The 17,178-nt window shown below is 45.1% G+C and overlaps 1 protein-coding gene across 1 annotated transcript in view; it reads left to right on the top strand.

Annotated features, from left to right (window-relative positions):
* Window positions 1–374: 374 nt before the first annotated feature.
* Window positions 375–17,178, top strand: part of PNSB4 (NDH dependent flow 6) — a 51,784-nt gene continuing 34,980 nt past the window's right edge. Inside the window, exon 1 of the mRNA XM_086799191.1 lies at window positions 375–639. Within this exon, the coding sequence (XP_086655317.1) occupies window positions 523–639 (117 nt within the window). The 5' untranslated portion in view covers window positions 375–522. The remainder of the gene's footprint in view (window positions 640–17,178) is intronic.

The raw sequence follows: 17,178 nt of genomic DNA, 5'->3' as shown, positions 1-17,178 counted from the left end.
ATTTACAATATAGCATGAACGCCCATTACATAAGTGTGCATACATAGTTGTCATAGGAATGTGTTAACCAATATGTGATTAACAACAAAAAGAGAAAGATTGGCCATGGTGCAAATCTTTTTTGCTAGTATTCACACATACTTTCTTCACTTCCTTGAGCCTTGAGGAATGTGTGGACATCCATACATTTCTTTCACAAAAAGGGGAACACTATGTCACCATTGGCCTTGTTGCTTTCATCAAGGAAATGCTGGGTCATTCTATGATATCCACACAAAAGTAATGCTAGGAACTCTAGATTTACCTTATCATCTTCTTGCACGGTCACGATGTCCACACAAAAACTTATGGACGACCTTTTTCATTTTCTTGCATAGACATGAACTTGCATGATTGGGAATATATACACACTTCCTGGTGCGCTCGGCTCGGAAAGTCAGAAGCTTAAGTTTGTAAGAGATAACAGAGCCGACGTTGAAAATTTGCATTGCGTACGGTTACATTGCATTGAGTGAGAGAGAGATGGCGCATGCAGCAGCAGCGGCGGCGGCAGTTCCCTTCACGTGTTGTAGCGTCGGAGTTCCTTTCATCCGGCATCGCTCCAAGGCCTTCAATCCGCCCTCAATCCCTTTCTCACCGGTTCGGAAAACCCTTCAACACCCTTGTTTCCTATTGTGCATCAGACATGCATTTTCACGTTCTCTTAGGCCTGTGTAGAAGTGGCTTTTTTGCACAATGAGCTGTTAGTTCTGAAGAGAAAGCTAGGAGGATGGCAATAAATCTTCTTACACAGCATCCAGTTATTCTTATACAAGGGATTGGTTGGGTCGCTTCAGTCCACATGCCCCACGATTGAAGATCACAAATAAACTTCCGTAGGCAAGACTAAGGGAATAGAGGGAAATGGGTTTTTTTTTTTTTTTTTGGGGGGGGGGGGGGGGGGGGGGGTAAGTGTATATTCACTTTAATGTCAAGACTGCCAGGCCATTCATAGAACAAATCGTTGTCAATGTGCTCCAAGATTGGGGATCAAACCTTCTCCAAATAGTGCTTCAGGTTTTAATCATTTATTTGTAGTCCATTCCAAGACCTTCGTCAGGATAGAGATCTCTTTTGCTCAGTTATTGCTAAGAAATACACAGTGTTGGTTGCCTTGGACAGATTTTGTAATGTAGCCAGTCTTGATTCTGTTGCCTATGCTGTAGAGCTCCTTGTTCTCCGCATTTCGGCATAGTGGTATGGTGGCATTCTATTAGCATTGCCAATACCTTCGGTGGCTTGGCAAGATCATATGTATCTTGTGTGTGTCACATTAGCCTCTCTGCGCTTCTCAATAAAATAAGCTCGGCCCCTGTGAGAGTCTAGTCCTTCTCAGTTACAACTTTCTGCTTTTTGTGCGTGTTTGCATTTTGTTTGCTGGAGCATAGTGTGTGTGTGCCCCAAACATATTTAGAAATTCCAAGGCATTGCAGCAAGGTGTGGAACACCGGAGGAAACAGGTAGACGAGGGACAACGGCTACTAAAAGACATGGAAGCAGAGAAGGTGGAGCTTGCTCAGCCAGTTCAGATGGGGAACCCTCTGCACTTGAAGAGTTTCAAGAAATTTCGGAAGTCAAGAATCAGGAGGCCCAGAAGGCCCCCTTTGTGAGGCATGCAGCTGCTCTCGTTGGTTTGACAAAGTCCTACCTACTACTTGAGAGGCTTGTAGTTGGAATTTTACATATAGAGAAGGAAAGACACAGAAACTTTGGAGCCACAACCTCAGAGAGTTATGGAGACAGGCAAAGATTCCTATGGAGCAACGAATTGAGGACTGGGTGTCTTTTGAACATGGAGTTCACATTGACAAGATACTTCTAGGAGAGATTTTGAGCATGAAGCAAGGGAGCAGACTACGACATGTTACTAGGAGTGTCATTTGCAAGAGACCTTTGAAGTCCTCACTGGAGAAAACCTCAAAGTGCTACTTTGGTGTATGAAGATTGAAAGGGGCTCTTGTGGGTTGACTACCATGAGTATATAACATGCACGTTCCTAAAAGGTGAATTTGGGCATGTTCCTGGATTCATCTAGGTATATAATTCAGCTGTATTAGCGGACATGCAGATTTCACATTGTGAATTTTTCGTCCGAGTTGCGCCAGTTGATATTGTGCTTATTCTTCCTATCTTTAGCGGTGCATTTGCCCTATCAACTACTTATTTGCTGCACTAATTCTTTCTATTTGCTACTTTCCTTAGTGCTAGGCCTCAGTATGGCTGAGTCTGCCTTGCATCTCCGGAGGTTTGACAGAAACTCAGTACGAAGGGCATTTTGTGAATATATGCTCTTGTGTGTGTGTGTGTGTGTGTGGAGTGCGTGTGTGAGAGCATATCTTGATATAGAGTTCTACACCCACTATTGGGCACTGATGACATTAGTGGGGATGTCGTAGTATCTAGTCCATACTATGCATAATGGAGTTGATAGTTATATAGTCTTGTGGGTTGACTACCATGAGTATATAACATGCACGTTCCTAAAAGGTGAATTTGGGCATGTTCTTGGATTCATCTAGGTATATAATTCAGTCGTATTAGCGAACATGCAGATTTCACATTGTGAATTTTTCGTCTGGGTTGCGACCAGTTGATATTGTGCTTATTCTTTTTATCTTTAGCGGTGCATTTGCCCTATCAACTACTTATTTGCTGTACTAATTCTTTCTATTTGCTACTTCCCTTAGTGCTAGGTTTCATTATGGTTGAGTCTGCCCTGCATCTCCGAAGGTTTGACAGAAACTCAGTACGAAGGGCTTTTTGTGAATATATGCTCTTATGTGTGTGTGTCTGTGTGTGTGTGTGTGTGTGTGTGTGTGTGTGTGTGGAGTGCGTGTGTGAGAGCATATCTTGATACAGAGTTCTACACCCACTATTGGGCACTGATGACGTTAGTGGGGATGTCGTAGTATCTAGTCCATACTATGCATAATGGAGTTGATAGTTATATAGTCTTGTGGGTTGACTATCATGAGTATATAACATGTGTCACCATTTGGCCACCCAATTGGTCCACTCGTGCTTTCTCATCATGTATGTACATTGAACTGGTGTCCATGGCAGTTGTATATGCCGGGGATTAATGCCACTTATGTGATACTAATGACTTGGCTTTCCGTTGGGACTTGTGCCTCTGTGTACATGCCCGGAAATGCCCGGTGGATTGGTGTTCCATTGGGTTTGGTACTTTGTGTACTTGCTTGGAATACGCCTATTTTGGTATAGTCTCATGAACGGGGATTGTCCATACCAATGCTGCATTGCATAGCATCTTTATGTGCTTGCTTGCAATTGAAATGGCATGCTGACCAATGTGTAGTTCAAGGGTAAGGGGACGCCCGCTCGCGAACCGTGCGTGTGAAACTGTTTGCTGACATGGTTATGTGGCATGTGACAGGTGGTAAGCATTGGTCATAAACCTAGCCTTAGGAGTTAGCACTAATTTATAAGTGAGTGTGTACACACTTCATTAAGTTTTGGGCGACTAAAACTCACTTATAAATTATGACCAGCCCGGTGTTCACGCACACTGATGTCCCGAGGTGGACAAAATCCAATGTCCACCGCCCAGACCTTATCCCCTTTGTACAAAGGGAGTAACCAGCCATGTGTCCACTCTAGCTTGCTCCACAAAGCACCTGCCTGCCACCTATACTGGACAACTCACCAACTCACTCCTCCTCCTCTCTCTAGAGATTGGTGCCTTCTTCATGAGGGCATTTTGGACTGTATTTTCTGCACTCTCTCTTTCCCAACTCCATATCCAAGCTTGCTCATGTGTTTCTCAAGCTTCCAAGAGTGTTTCTAGGTGCTAATCACTCTCCTACACACTCCCAATGACTGAAATTCAGCAAAACAGCTCTCTTTATTGCTGTAATTTTTGGTCTTTTTGCTGAAAACCCTAATTTCAGCCCTCCTTTCTCAAGTTGAACCATAGGGGAAGCTTTCCCAGGGTTCCCTTTATCCTCTTGAAGACTTTTGTCACGAAGAAATGCGACAAATCAAAGATCTCATCACTCCAAGGACTTCCATCGCGAAGACTTCCGCTGTCATCAACTCTACTTGCAATTGGTAAGCTTTTATGCTTAATAATGGAAGCAAGTAGCAGGAGGGAGGAACCGGATTACAAGATCACATATCCTGTGTAGTGTTCTCTTGTCCTACGTGCTCTCTTGCAGATTGTTGCTACCATGTGTTGGTGGAACAATAGAGAGCAGATGGTAGGGAACATGGGCACTTGAGAGGGTAGTGTGAGTTGCAAGTCTACATCGACAGCCACTTGTTTGCAATATTGTATTCATATGCATTGATATGGAAATTTGGTCAGAAATGCCCATGACACCATGTACTTGATTCTCCCAAGATCAATATACTTTATTTAAGGGAGGGGCCGGTCGTTCTGGCTCATTGTGTGTCTCTTGTCAATTCAGAAAATTACTTCATGTATTGAGCATGTGTCCATCAAATCTTAGTGTATTTAAGTGTATTGATTAGCATTGTGTTCAACCAAGTTACATTGGTATCAGAGCATACGGTTCTCTTTCACTTCTATTGTGAGAGACGATCACCGTGAACACTAGCTATCTCTACACCTAGAATATTATGGACAACCATACAGTGAATGTTGGAGATGCTAACACAAGAGGCAGGGACAATGAAATGTTGGGGTAAAGGCATTATGCCCACCCTTATAGTGTGTACAAGCCCATAAGTTATAGTACATAGTACACTTAGTACTTTTAATGTACTAAGTGCACTACGTGTACTAGTGCAATATACATGTGTGATAGGGGAGTCACACACTCTCACTTGGTGAGTTGACTTATCCCCACAACTCTCTCTCTCTCCCTTGTTTCTCTGTGTATGTCTCCCACATGAACTCTAACCCTAATTATCACTCCCATTCAACTGGTATCAGAGCTTAGGTATCTGTCTTGATCCTCACCCTTTGCCCTAGAGCTTGCAGTTTTCCGGTGCAGCACACTCTGCTCGCGTTCTTTGTGCATCTCTGCTGATGTACAAGCCTAAAGCCTGCGCGTTGCTGTACCTGCGTGACCTGAAGCTCTGCAGCAGCGCAAGGATGTGACTGCTATCAGCTGGCTTAAGCAGTGCTGCCCTCAGATCTCCCAGGCGCAGGTGGAGAAGAAGGCGAAGATAGGGGTGTCAGCGCTGGTGGGCAGCACACGTCCATACATTGGGCGGATAAGCGCATGCGAGGCAAAGGATAAGCGCATGCGAGGCGAAGGCGAGCTAGTGCGACTGGTGGCGTTGAGGCGTTTGGTCGCTAATCGGTTGGCTACAAGGCGTGTAGCGCTACTAGGCGGAGGCGGCGAAGGCAGAAATACGTGAGCGTGGAACGAACACGTGTCCCCGTGCAGGCGAGCGTGGAGCTTTTAGTGCATAGAGATCGAAGTGCGGGCGCCTCTGCAGTCGGCTTCATCCAGGTTGTCTTTCGTGCGCCTACCTCCAAGCGCCTGCATCTTAGGCGCCTACAGCAGCAGCAGCAGCAGCCCAACCAGGCAGCGCAGAGGGCTGCCCAGCCAACCAGGCGAGCCAGCGTTTCATAGCAGCAGCAGCCAGCCATCCGTACACGCACAGCAACGAGCAAACGTGAGTAGGCATCAACACATGCTTCAGCAGCAGCAACTCCCGATTCAGCAACATCAGCAAGAATCGTCCCCCTCCTTTCTGCAGCAGCATTAACACAAAGAAATTCAGCCTGCAAATCAGATAAAAAAATTAGAAAATTACCTGAGGTATTTGCTTCAATTTTTTGGAATTTGCATGTCCAATTTGCAATTGAGCAGGTACAATCATCAATTGAGCAGGTCAGGTGTCGAATTGCTCAATTTTTGAGCAAAATTGGCAAAATTGGGTGACATTGGTCACAATCAGGATCAATTTGCAGGAAATTGGATGTCGAAATTTGGGGCTTTTGATGTAATTGTGCAATTAAGCATTCATACATGCTGTATGATGTGAGAAATCGCATATTCGGGCAAGATTGCAGCAAATTGCAGTGCAAATCAAGGGGCTTTTGTGCCGATTGGATTGATTTGCATGCAGGCACTCGCATTTGACGCTTTGGGCAACGTGTTGATGCCTGTCAAGCACTCAATATGCGTGTAAATCAAGGGGCTTTTATGTGTTGGATGTATATGTGGCCAGGGGGAAGCACCGTGAAGACTCTGGATGCCTTCATGTGCGTCAATGTACCATGTATGATCAGCAATTGATCTTAAATCAAGGGGCTTTTCAAGATTTTATGCTTGTTAAGCTTGGCAAAGCAGCAGGCAAGACTTTTATGCCTTGAATCCTCAGAAATCAGCTTGCAGTCAAGGGGTTTTTGCCCAATTTCTGTTCAAGACTGTTGTATGCAGTGGTCGGGACTGTAAAAGTCTGATTTTCACTCATTTGGACAGCCAGGATAGCATTTATTGCTACTGTACCTACTGGTACAGATTTGGTACAGCTTTGTACAAGTTTTGGCATGGCTGCACATTGATTTGAGTGAGCAAAAGGTTCATTTTCAGCTGCTGTACTTGCCGGTACAGGTTTGGTACATCATTGGTGAGCACTTAGTACTACTGTACAGTACTTTGGAAGGGGAACATAGCACATTTAAGGTGCTGTCCTAAATCTGCAGCAACCAGATTTTGGTGATTTCATCACATACAGTGGGAGTAGAGTTGCATTTGTGCTTCCGCAGTGGGAGATAAAGCTTGGGAGAACAACTGTGACACTTTGTGTGCTTTTGAAGCAGTGTTTGCACATTTTGCAGGGAGTCAGGCATTGACAGGTTGCATATTGCTATGGCAACCACAGGTGAGAGCGCTTCATTGCTTCACATCAAGAAGCTTGAAGGCTCACATAACTATGATATTTGGCAAACCCAGTGCTATAATGTGTTGCTCCAGAAAAAGCAGCACAAGCCTATCAAAGAAAGGGGTCTAATGCGCGCTTCTCTTACTGCTGAAGAGTGGGAAGATATGGATGAGCTGGCAAGATCTACTATCATGTTGTCTGTGTCAGACTCTTTACTTTTCAGCATTCGTGAAGAGAAGACAGCTTGGGGAATGTGGCAGAGATTGCAGGACTTGTATGCCCAGCAAAGTGCCTCAAGCAAAGTGTATTGGTTGAAGAAACTCATAGGTCTTCAGATGAAGGAAGGGGCGTCTATGATAGCCCATTTAAATGAGTTTAATGGTATTGTCAGCCAAGTTATAAATCAAAAGTTGGCAATGGACGATGAGTTCAAAGCCACTTTTCTCTTATGCACTTTGCCAGAGAGTTGGGACACATTCAGGACAGCCACTAGCAATTCGAATGCTATGCTGTCATATGCAGATGTTGAGGGTGCTCTTCTTCAAGAAGAGATGAACAGGAAGAACAATTCCGTTGGAAAGTCCAATGCAATGAATGCACGTGGGAGATCCCAGCAAAGAGGTAAAAGCCAAGAAAGGGGAAGGAGCAAGTCCCGCTCCAAAAAGGACTTGGAATGCCATTATTGTGGCAAGAAGGGACACATCAAAAAGCAATGCTACAAATGGAAAAATGATCAAAAAGAAAAGAGAAAAGGCAAAGATGTAAAGCCGAAGGGCAAAAGTGGAGTCAAGATTGAAGAAATCAATGTGTCACATGCAGGTGACAGTGAGGATGAGGTCCTATTCACGTCTTCACTTGATGCCCGTTCACTTCTTATAGGAGATGGTCATGGTATGCACTCATGGATCATTGATTCAGGTGCCTCCTTTCATGTCACAGGTTGCAGAGACTTGTTTGTCAGGTATACTGCTGGCAATGAAGGAGTAGTTTATTTGGGTGATAACCATGCATGCAAGAGTCTTGGCAGAGGTGATGTGAGACTTGTGTTTTTAGATGGCTCACAGCTTATGCTCCATGATGTCAGGCATGTGCCTGAGATCAAGAAGAACCTGCTTTCTACTGGACTGCTTGATGATGCTGATTATGTTACCACATTTGGTCGTGGAAAGTGGAAGATTAGTAAGGGCTCATTGGTTGTTGCCAGAGGCTCTAAGGTGGACACTCTTTACTTCATGCATGTAGGTGTTTGTCACCATCCTAATGTAAATGCAACCGAGCTGCTGGAAATTTCTATGTGGCATAGCCGGTTGGGACACATGAGTGTCAAAGGAATGGAGCAATTGTCTCGTTTGGGTTACTTGCCTTCTCTAAAGTTTTCAAGTTTTCAGTTTTGTGAGCATTGTATATATGGCAGGCAACTCCAGTGCCCCCACAAGAAAGCTCTTGGACAGAAAGATGCTCAGTTAGAGCTTATGCATACAGATGTATGTGAGATGCCTCAGCTTTCTTTGGGAGGGGCAAAATATTTTGTCTTTTATTGATGATGCCACACGCAAGGTGTGGGTTTATCCTCTTCGTTTGAAGAGTGATACATTCTCAGTGTTTCAGAAGTTTGTTGCTCATGTTGAGAATCAAACTGGCAAAACACTGAAGGCCTTGCGTTCCGACAATGGTGGAGAGTATATGTCCAAACAGTTTCAAGACTTTTGTGATGCTAAAGGCATCAAGAGGGAGCTCTCTATTCCTTATGATCCTCCACAAAACGGGACAGCAGAGAGGATGAACAGGACCATACAGGAGAAGGTCCGTTCTATGTTGTCACATGCTGCGTTACCTCATGGTTTTTGGGCTGAAGCTGTTATAACAGCCGTTCATCTTATAAACAGGTCACCTAACACGAGGCTTGGTGGGAAAGTGCCAGAGGAAGTATGGACAGGGAAGCCTTTGTCATACAAGCACTTGAGAGTGTTTGGTTGCGTTGCGTACGTGCACATACGCAGGGAAATGCGCACCAAACTTGATCCTAAGTCTCACAAATGCATATTCCTAGGATATGGTGACAGAGGTGAAATGGGGTATAGACTTTGGGATCCCGTGAATAGAAAGATTATGCGCAGCAATGATGTCATTTTTGATGAAACATGCATGTATAAGGAGCCTGCAAGGCAACAGGAGCCTAGCAGAGTCATCTTTGATGATGATGGATCATGGACAACAACCAAGGGCTGTAAATCAGCCATTACAGCAGCGAAACCAGCCCTTAAATGGTGCTGAAAATGGTCCAAATGGACATCCAGAGATGGCAGAAGATATCCCTATGGATATGCCATAGTTAGAGGAGATACCGGGCATGATTTTTCAGCCTTATGGCATGGAACAGGAGCCACCAATAGGTGATATGCAGGCTGGACAGCAACCTGCAAATGATGGTCATTGGGTACGGAGGTCCACAAGACCCTCCAGAGCCCTTGACAGGTTTGTTCCATGGGTTGACTACTTGATGCTTACTGACTGTGGAGAGCCCTCATGTTATAAGGAGGCTTTACAGAGGGCAGACAAGGCTCTTTGGGAGCGTGCCATGAAGTCAGAGATGGATTCTCTGCACAAAAATGGAACATGGAAGTTGGTGCATTTGCCTGCAGGCAAGAAGGTTTTGCCATGCAAGTGGAAGTTGCACCTGATGCAAAGCCAAGGTACAAAGCCAGGTTAGTGGCTAAGGGCTTCAAGTAGGAATATGGTGTGGACTTTGATGAGATCTTCTCTCCAGTGGTCAAAATGACCACACTTAGAGCTGTATTAGCTTTGGTTGCTCATGATGATCTGGACTTGATTCAGATGGATGTGAAGACTGCTTTTCTTCACGGTGATCTCCATGAGGAGATATATATGCAACAGCCAGAGGGTTATGCAGTAAGTGGAAAGGAGAAGCTTGTATGCAAGCTGAAAAAGAGTCTTTATGGGCTCAAACAGGCACCAAGAGAATGGAATCATAAATTTGATACATTCATGAAATCCCAGAAATTTAGGAGAAGTGACATAGATCACTGCTTATACACCAAGAAAGCTTTGGATGGCAGTCTATTGATCCTCATCTAGCCATGTATCTAGAAACTACTCCCACTGCAAATGCAATGTCCGGCCTAGTAGCAACCATGGCATACATGAGACTGCCACAAGCTGAAGCATACGGAACCTTGGCCATATCAGCCCTGTCTCTATCCGACTGTAGGCTGTCCATAGCACTGAGTTTCACATGTGGATGCAAAGGAGTACTAGTCTTCTTCCCCCCGTCCATATTGAACCTCTGCAAAACTTTGCCAATGTATTCCTTCTGAGACAAATACAACACATGCTGATTTCTGTCCCGAAGTATCCGCATACCCAAAATGTGATTTGCATCACCCAAATCCTTCACCGGCAAGAAGCATTGGGAAGCAGTGAAAGGTGTCATGAGATACCTGAAGGGCACACAGGAAATGTGCATTTGTTTTGGCAAACAGGATGCATTAGTGCATGGTTACACGGATTCGGATTATGCCGGTCATCCAGATAACCGGAAGTCTACTACCGGTTATGTATTTACATTCACAGGAGGTGCTGTGTCATGGATATCCAGGATGCAGAAGTGCACAGCCTTATCTACTACAGAGGCCGAGTATATTGCAGCCACAGAGGCTTGCAAGGAGGCATTATGGCTATCTCGGTTAGTGGTTGATTTGGGTTATACAGGGGATATTCCATTGTTGCATTGTGACAGTCAGAGTGCCATCCAGTTGGCAAAGAACCCTGTCTTTCATGCAAAGACGAAGCATGTGGATGTGAAGTATCACTTCATCAGAGAGATGATAGAGAACAAGCAAATTCAGCTTGTTAAGATTCATACGGGTAACAACCCGGCTGATCTGTTGACAAAAAGTTTGCCTCCGGAGCGGTTTGCTCATTGCAGACACTTGATGGGCATTGGATGAGGCCAGTTTCAGCCTTGATATGGCCTTGTATATTATCATTGTACATGTTGATTTTTTCTTTTTCTTCATTTAAGGGCACTTTGCCTTTAAGTGGGAGGTTGTTGGGGTAAAGGCATTATGCCCACCCTTATAGTGTGTACAAGCCCATAAGTTATAGTACATAGTACACTTAGTACTTTTAATGTACTAAGTGCACTATGTGTACTAGTGCAATATACATGTGTGATAGGGGAGTCACACACTCTCACTTGGTGAGTTGACTTATCCCCACAACTCTCTCTCTCTCTCCCTTGTTTCTCTGTGTATGTCTCCCACATGAACTCTAACCCTAATTATCACTCCCATTCATGAAATGCATGCTTCCAATGCTTTACAGGATGAGCAAACTCATGTGGAGCACAATAGGGAACATGAATATGTGGGACAGCTGTCCTGTGGCGAAGAGAAGACGTAGGAAAAAGAGTCCATAGTCTTGAGGGCTAAACTAGGCTCTTCTCCATGCACAACAAGAAGAATTGAATCTCTACCGCTGCGAGGATCCATTGGTACATGACCGTTTGAAGGCCAAGAATCTTATATGGATCATGCAATGGCAATGATTGCTCAAGAGTTGTACATGCAACCGAGGGATGCAGCACGTGCATACTTGGCTTGTACCGAGGAAGCCTATGCAGAAAAGGCAACCATCCCACATGTCTTGGAATCCTTATAGGTGTCCGAACAAGAACTTATGTCTAAGAGGATGAATCTCCAAGTTATGGGAGAGGAACAATCGGTGACTTCACGCCATGCAGAAATACCTTTTGTAGCCTGCGAAGCATACAATCTTTATGGGAGTGGTCAAAATCTATGTCAAATGCCATTGCCGGGGCTGAAAATGTGCATGCACAACACATGCAACATGGGCTGAAATTTTCTGTTGGTGCAGGTATTCCGCGTATCTCTCATGCCACTCATGCCTTCGAGTATGCTCGTGAGGGAGAAGCTATGGCTGAAAATGTACCAATGCATGTTGAGGAGCCAGCCATGCCTCATGCTTACAGGGCACATGTATCTATGCCTTATGCATCACCTTTTGCTCATAAAATGATGCCAGTCTCACAGGACTGTCCCAATGGATAAACATGGGGGAAAACATGTTGAGATGCAGGCACATGCATCGAAGTCTCGTGACTTCAAAGCCTTACACCAACTAATCGCAGCCGCCACGGCCATCGAGCGATTGGAACTCAAATTGAGTTGATCCAATAAGGCTAAACCCTCATTTCAAGGCAAAGAGAGGGCTGTCCCAAACCTGCAAAATATTGGACAGCCACCTAAAAAGGACCAAAACCAAGATAAAAATGGTCCAAAGGCTGAAAATAATACTATGTTCTCACTTCGGAGCAGAAAAAGCAATATATGAGCGAGGGGAAATGCTTTACTTGTGGTAGCACCGAGCATATTGCAAAGGCATGCCCAAATAAGAAGAAGCATGATAATGCAAATGCACCAAAGCCTAATGTGCATATGGTTCCGGATGTGCAGGGCAACACTTCACATAATAGCAAAGATACGGTTGTATGTAAAGCTTGGGGATAGCTTAAGGATCAGCGCGCTTTGTTCATGTTTGATGATTGTGCATCTGAGAATTACACAGATGGCAGTTGCTTTGGGTATTGACGTGGAGGACATGGGTCCTCAAATTGAAGCAAGGACTCTCTTTGTTGGTAGAGAAGTGCAAGTCATGCCTATTATTGGCAAGTTGTGCATACACATTCAAGGCTATGTGGATCATGAGGATTTTCTTGTGGCGCCTTTGAATGGTTGTGATGTATTGCTTGGAAAGCCTTGGTATATACGTATTGATCTGTGCAAGGCTTACAAGACCAACATGATCACTTTCATGCATAAAGGCCGAGAGCATATAATTGATGCTGGTGAAGAGGGTGATACCATTCCCCTTGTATCTCATGTACAAATTAAGAAAGTAACGAAAAAGAGTGTTTTTGCGTACTTGATTTTTGTATGGGATCATGTTGAGGAAAATAATGTACATGTAAACACTCTTAGTATAATGATAGGCTGAAATTCTTGCAAGAGCACAATGATTGTTTTGCTGATGAGTTACTAAATGAGTTGCCACTAGTACGACCAAAAGATCATCGCATTGATCTTGTGCCGGGTAGCTTACCACCTAATAGGCCAGCCTATCGTGTAAGTGCATCCCAAAAAGAGGAGATCATGAAGCAGGTGAATGAGCTTCTTGAGAAGGGTTTGGTTCAGCCAAGCTCTTTCCCATATTGTTCACCCGTCCTCTTGGTTCAAAAGAAGGGTGGATCCTTTCGTATGTGTGTGGATTATAGAGCTTTGAATAAGCTTACCATCAAGAATCGGTTTCGATTCCACGAATAGACGACATCCTTGACAAGTTCGATGGATCGGCATGCTTTAGCCAAATTGATCTCAAAAGTGGGTATCATCAAGTGCGTGTAGTGCTTGAGGATGTACACAAAACTGCCTTCAAGACAGCATTTGGGCTTTATGAGTATCTTGTTATGCCTTTTGGTCTTACAAATGTCTCGGCTACATTCAATAGAATGATGAATTGCATATTCCGTGGGTACAAGAAATTTATAGGGGTCTTCTTTGATGACATCCTAGTCTTCTCGAAGACCAAAGAAGATCATAGAGCTCATTTGGCCATTGTTTTTGAAGAACTCCATAGGCATAAACTCTTCATAAATGCAAAGAAGAGTGAGTTCTTCTTGTCAGAGATACATTATCTTGGGCATATTGTGTCCAAAGATGGAGTGCGGATGGATCCTGCAAAGATTGATGCAATTCAGAATTGGTCTGAATTGAGTTCGGTGCATGAGATCCGCAGTTTTCTTGGATTATGCTCTTACTACCCCAGGTTCATTCAGCACTTTGCATGGATTGCTTCTCCTTTGCATGATTTGACAAAGAAGAAGGCCACATTCAATGGACTAATGTAGAGAGGGATGCATTCCTCAAATTGAAAGATGCAACTACTCATGGTCCCGTGTTGATCATTCTGGATTTGCAAAAGCCTTTTAGTGTGGAATGTGATGCATCTGGAAATTGCATAGGAGCCCTCCTAAATCAAGAGGGACATGTCGTGGCTTATGAGAGCTGTAGATTGCATGATGCAGAGCTATCTCTTGGCATTTATGAGAAAGAGCTCTTGGCTGTAATTCATGCACTTACTATATGGAAACATTACCTTCTTGGGACTGATTTCACCAAATCACCAGAGTTCGAGGTATTTTCTTACCCAAACTAAGTTGTTAGAGAAGCATATATAAGGATGGCCAATTTCCTCTCTATGTTTCATTTTCAGATCTTGCACACCCCATGAAAGAAGAATGTAGTGGCAGATGCATTGTCACGAAAGCTGTATGTAGCAGCTATCTCGTTTGCCTCTCATGCGGACTTGCCTACCATGCGTGTTTTGTATTATACGGATGTTGATTTTGCCACTATTTGGGCTGATTTGATGGTTGGTCATGCACATGCCTCATATGTGATCAAAGAGGGTTATCTCATGAAAGATAATTGCCTATGTGTGGTATCTGACATAGGTTTTGGATGAGTGCCATGCTCCTCCTTATGCTGGTCATAGAGGCATAATGCCTACTACGCACATGATTGAATGGTATTTCTTTTGGCCAGGTATGCGGAAGGACATAGAGGCACATGTACGTGCATGTATTACCTGTCAAAAGGTGAAATTTGATAGGCAAAAGGCACCAAGTTTGCTTCAGTCATTGCCTATTCCTACGTAGCCATGGGAAAGTATTACAATGGATTTCATTATGGACTTGCCACGGACCTAACAGGGTAATGATGCAATTTGGACAATTGTGGACATGTTTAGCAAGCAAGCTCACTTCTTGCCGGTCAAAAAGACCATCAAAGCTGAGCATATGGTTAAAATATATCTTGCACAAGTGTTCAAGCATCATGGAATGCCGAAGTCTATTGTGGGGGATAGAGATCCCAGGACTATAAGTCTCTTTTGGCAGGCCTTATTTGATAACATGGGCACCAAATTGGACTTCTCATCGGCTTATCACCCTCAAGCGGATGGCCAAAGTGAGGCTGCAAATTCAGCCGTGTTGGATCTCTTGAAATGTTATGTGGCGGATCAAAAGTCTTCTTGGGAGAATTACTTACTACTTATAGAATTTGCACACAACACTTGTTTATGCCTGTCACGATTGTGACGTATGTATGTATGAGATACTCTCTTCATTGCTGATTCCTGTTGCAGATGCAAAGAGTAACCAGCCAAGGGAACCCCTACCCTCGATTGGTTGTGACTCTTCGCCAAAGGATGTACCTCTTCATCGAATAGCCACCTCCCTTCGACGAATGGTTGTATCCCTTGATGAATGGTTGTGCCTCTACATCGAATAGACACATCCCTTAGCCTAAAGTTGTATCCTTTCGTCTATAGTCATGTCCTTTCGTCAAAGGACATGCCTCTTCAAATGTGTCTCTTCATCTCCTATATAAGAGACCTATTGTACTCAGTTTAATCAATTCAATTCAAGTCGATTCAATCTTCTCTCAAGTGTTCTCCTGAAGGTTCTTGTTCTCTAAGTTAAGTACTTAAGTAGTACACAATATGAGGGATTAACAACATAATCCTCACAGTGGTATCAGAGCAAATTTTTTTCCTACCCGTGGGTTGTGAAGCCCTCACCCTCTCCGCGGCACTCCCTCGTCCACCCCTCTTCTCGGTGTTGTATGGAAGCAGCGGAGCGATGATGGACTTGGCGTAAAGCTTTGCCCATGGTGCTGTAAAATATATTTTTTTTCCTCCCCCCGTGGGTTATGCGAGCCACTTAGTCTCTTCACTCACCGTTCTTCCCCCTCTACAACCCACACGTGTGTTGTATGGGAATTATGGAGCAATGGCAGATCTGGCGCAACACCCCCCTCCTTGCTTTGTTTGCTGCAGGCTATGTGCCCCCTCCTCGCTATGTGCAACTGTCGGCCCTGAGCGCCCCTCGCTGCTCCCCTCTCCTTGCTTCGTACGCTGCAAGCTGTGAGCCTCTCGCTTGATTCATGCAGCTGCCGACCCAGAGCCCCTCGCCGCCGAATAGCGACTGCTCGCCACCTCTTCGCTTTGCTGGCGGCGCCCTTTCGAAGCGACGCACTTTTTTTCCTCCGGTCGGCTACGCGGTCCAGGCCCGTCACCTTACACCATTTAAAAAAAATAAATTAATACATTATATTGTCACGTGGGTCTTCAAAAAAAAAAAAAAAACCGGGCGTGCGCTAGTGTGAACCGACACCCCTTTCCGTTGGCGGTTCGGCTACAACCACCTCCCCCTGGCTGTCAGGATGCCGCTATCTTCACGTTCGCCCCCCTCTCCCTGGCGATTCGGCGACCATCTTCCTCCCGGCTGTAATCATTTTTTCCTTGTCCTCTGCGCCCTCGCAATCTACGTGCATGCTTCATGGACAACTTTCCAGAGGAGCCCGACCTGCACATCTCCTACCTGAGTTACATCGACGAGATCCCCGAGGCTCTTCTTCCCGAACACAGCCCTCCTCGTGCCCCCACTCCAGAACTGGTGCCACTTTTCGCCGATGCTGGGTGGATTCCAAGTCTCCCGGACTCTCCTATCCCAGTAGCCTCGGCCTCACAGGTGTACTGCATACATGTCAGCAGCCCGCAAACCGAACCCGACACTTGGGCGATCTGGACTTTTTTCCTCACCTGCGAGCCACTGCACCTTACTCATTTCGAGTACTTTCTGTCACAGTACCCTCAGTTGGCACACTTTCTTCCAGAGTGTAGTGTAGATGGCCTCCACAATATCTCCTCCACGCGCCTTCCTGTGACATTCTACTGTGAGATCGTCGTCCCCGATTATACTCCATTATCTCCGGTGACGAGCTCTTTGGCGGAACCAAACGAAGAAGTGAAAGCAGACGGCGTAACCTCCGAGGACGATCACGAGGAAGTAGAGGACCCCGACTTCAAGTACGAGGACCCCGTTACTGCCTCTCCAGCAGCTGTTCCTTCCATCCTACATTTCAGGTGGACCTTTCTTGCTTCACCTCAGTACTCTCTCTGAGTTCTCCAGATGTCGACTTCGCACCACAACGTGCCACCCGCCGATCCTCAGATGGAGGCCTTGTAGATGATCACTCTTCAACAACAGATGGAGGACTTGCAACGGGTCCTTTTCGACGGTATGGCAGCAATGCGATCACAAATGGAAGACATGCAACAACGGCACCAACACCAGCGCGAGGGATCCAGGAAGTCACAACGAGCGCGTCGTTCGCGTTCTCCAACATCATCATCATCATCCTCGGTGGGCCA

Source organism: Cibotium barometz, chromosome 6, assembly GCF_041138505.1.
Source record: "Cibotium barometz isolate CiBa-2024 chromosome 6, ASM4113850v1, whole genome shotgun sequence".
In the NCBI taxonomy this organism is placed as follows: Eukaryota; Viridiplantae; Streptophyta; class Polypodiopsida; order Cyatheales; family Cibotiaceae; genus Cibotium; species Cibotium barometz.
The sequence above is the reverse complement of the archived record's forward strand: the minus strand, read 5'-3'. Positions and strand labels throughout refer to the sequence as shown.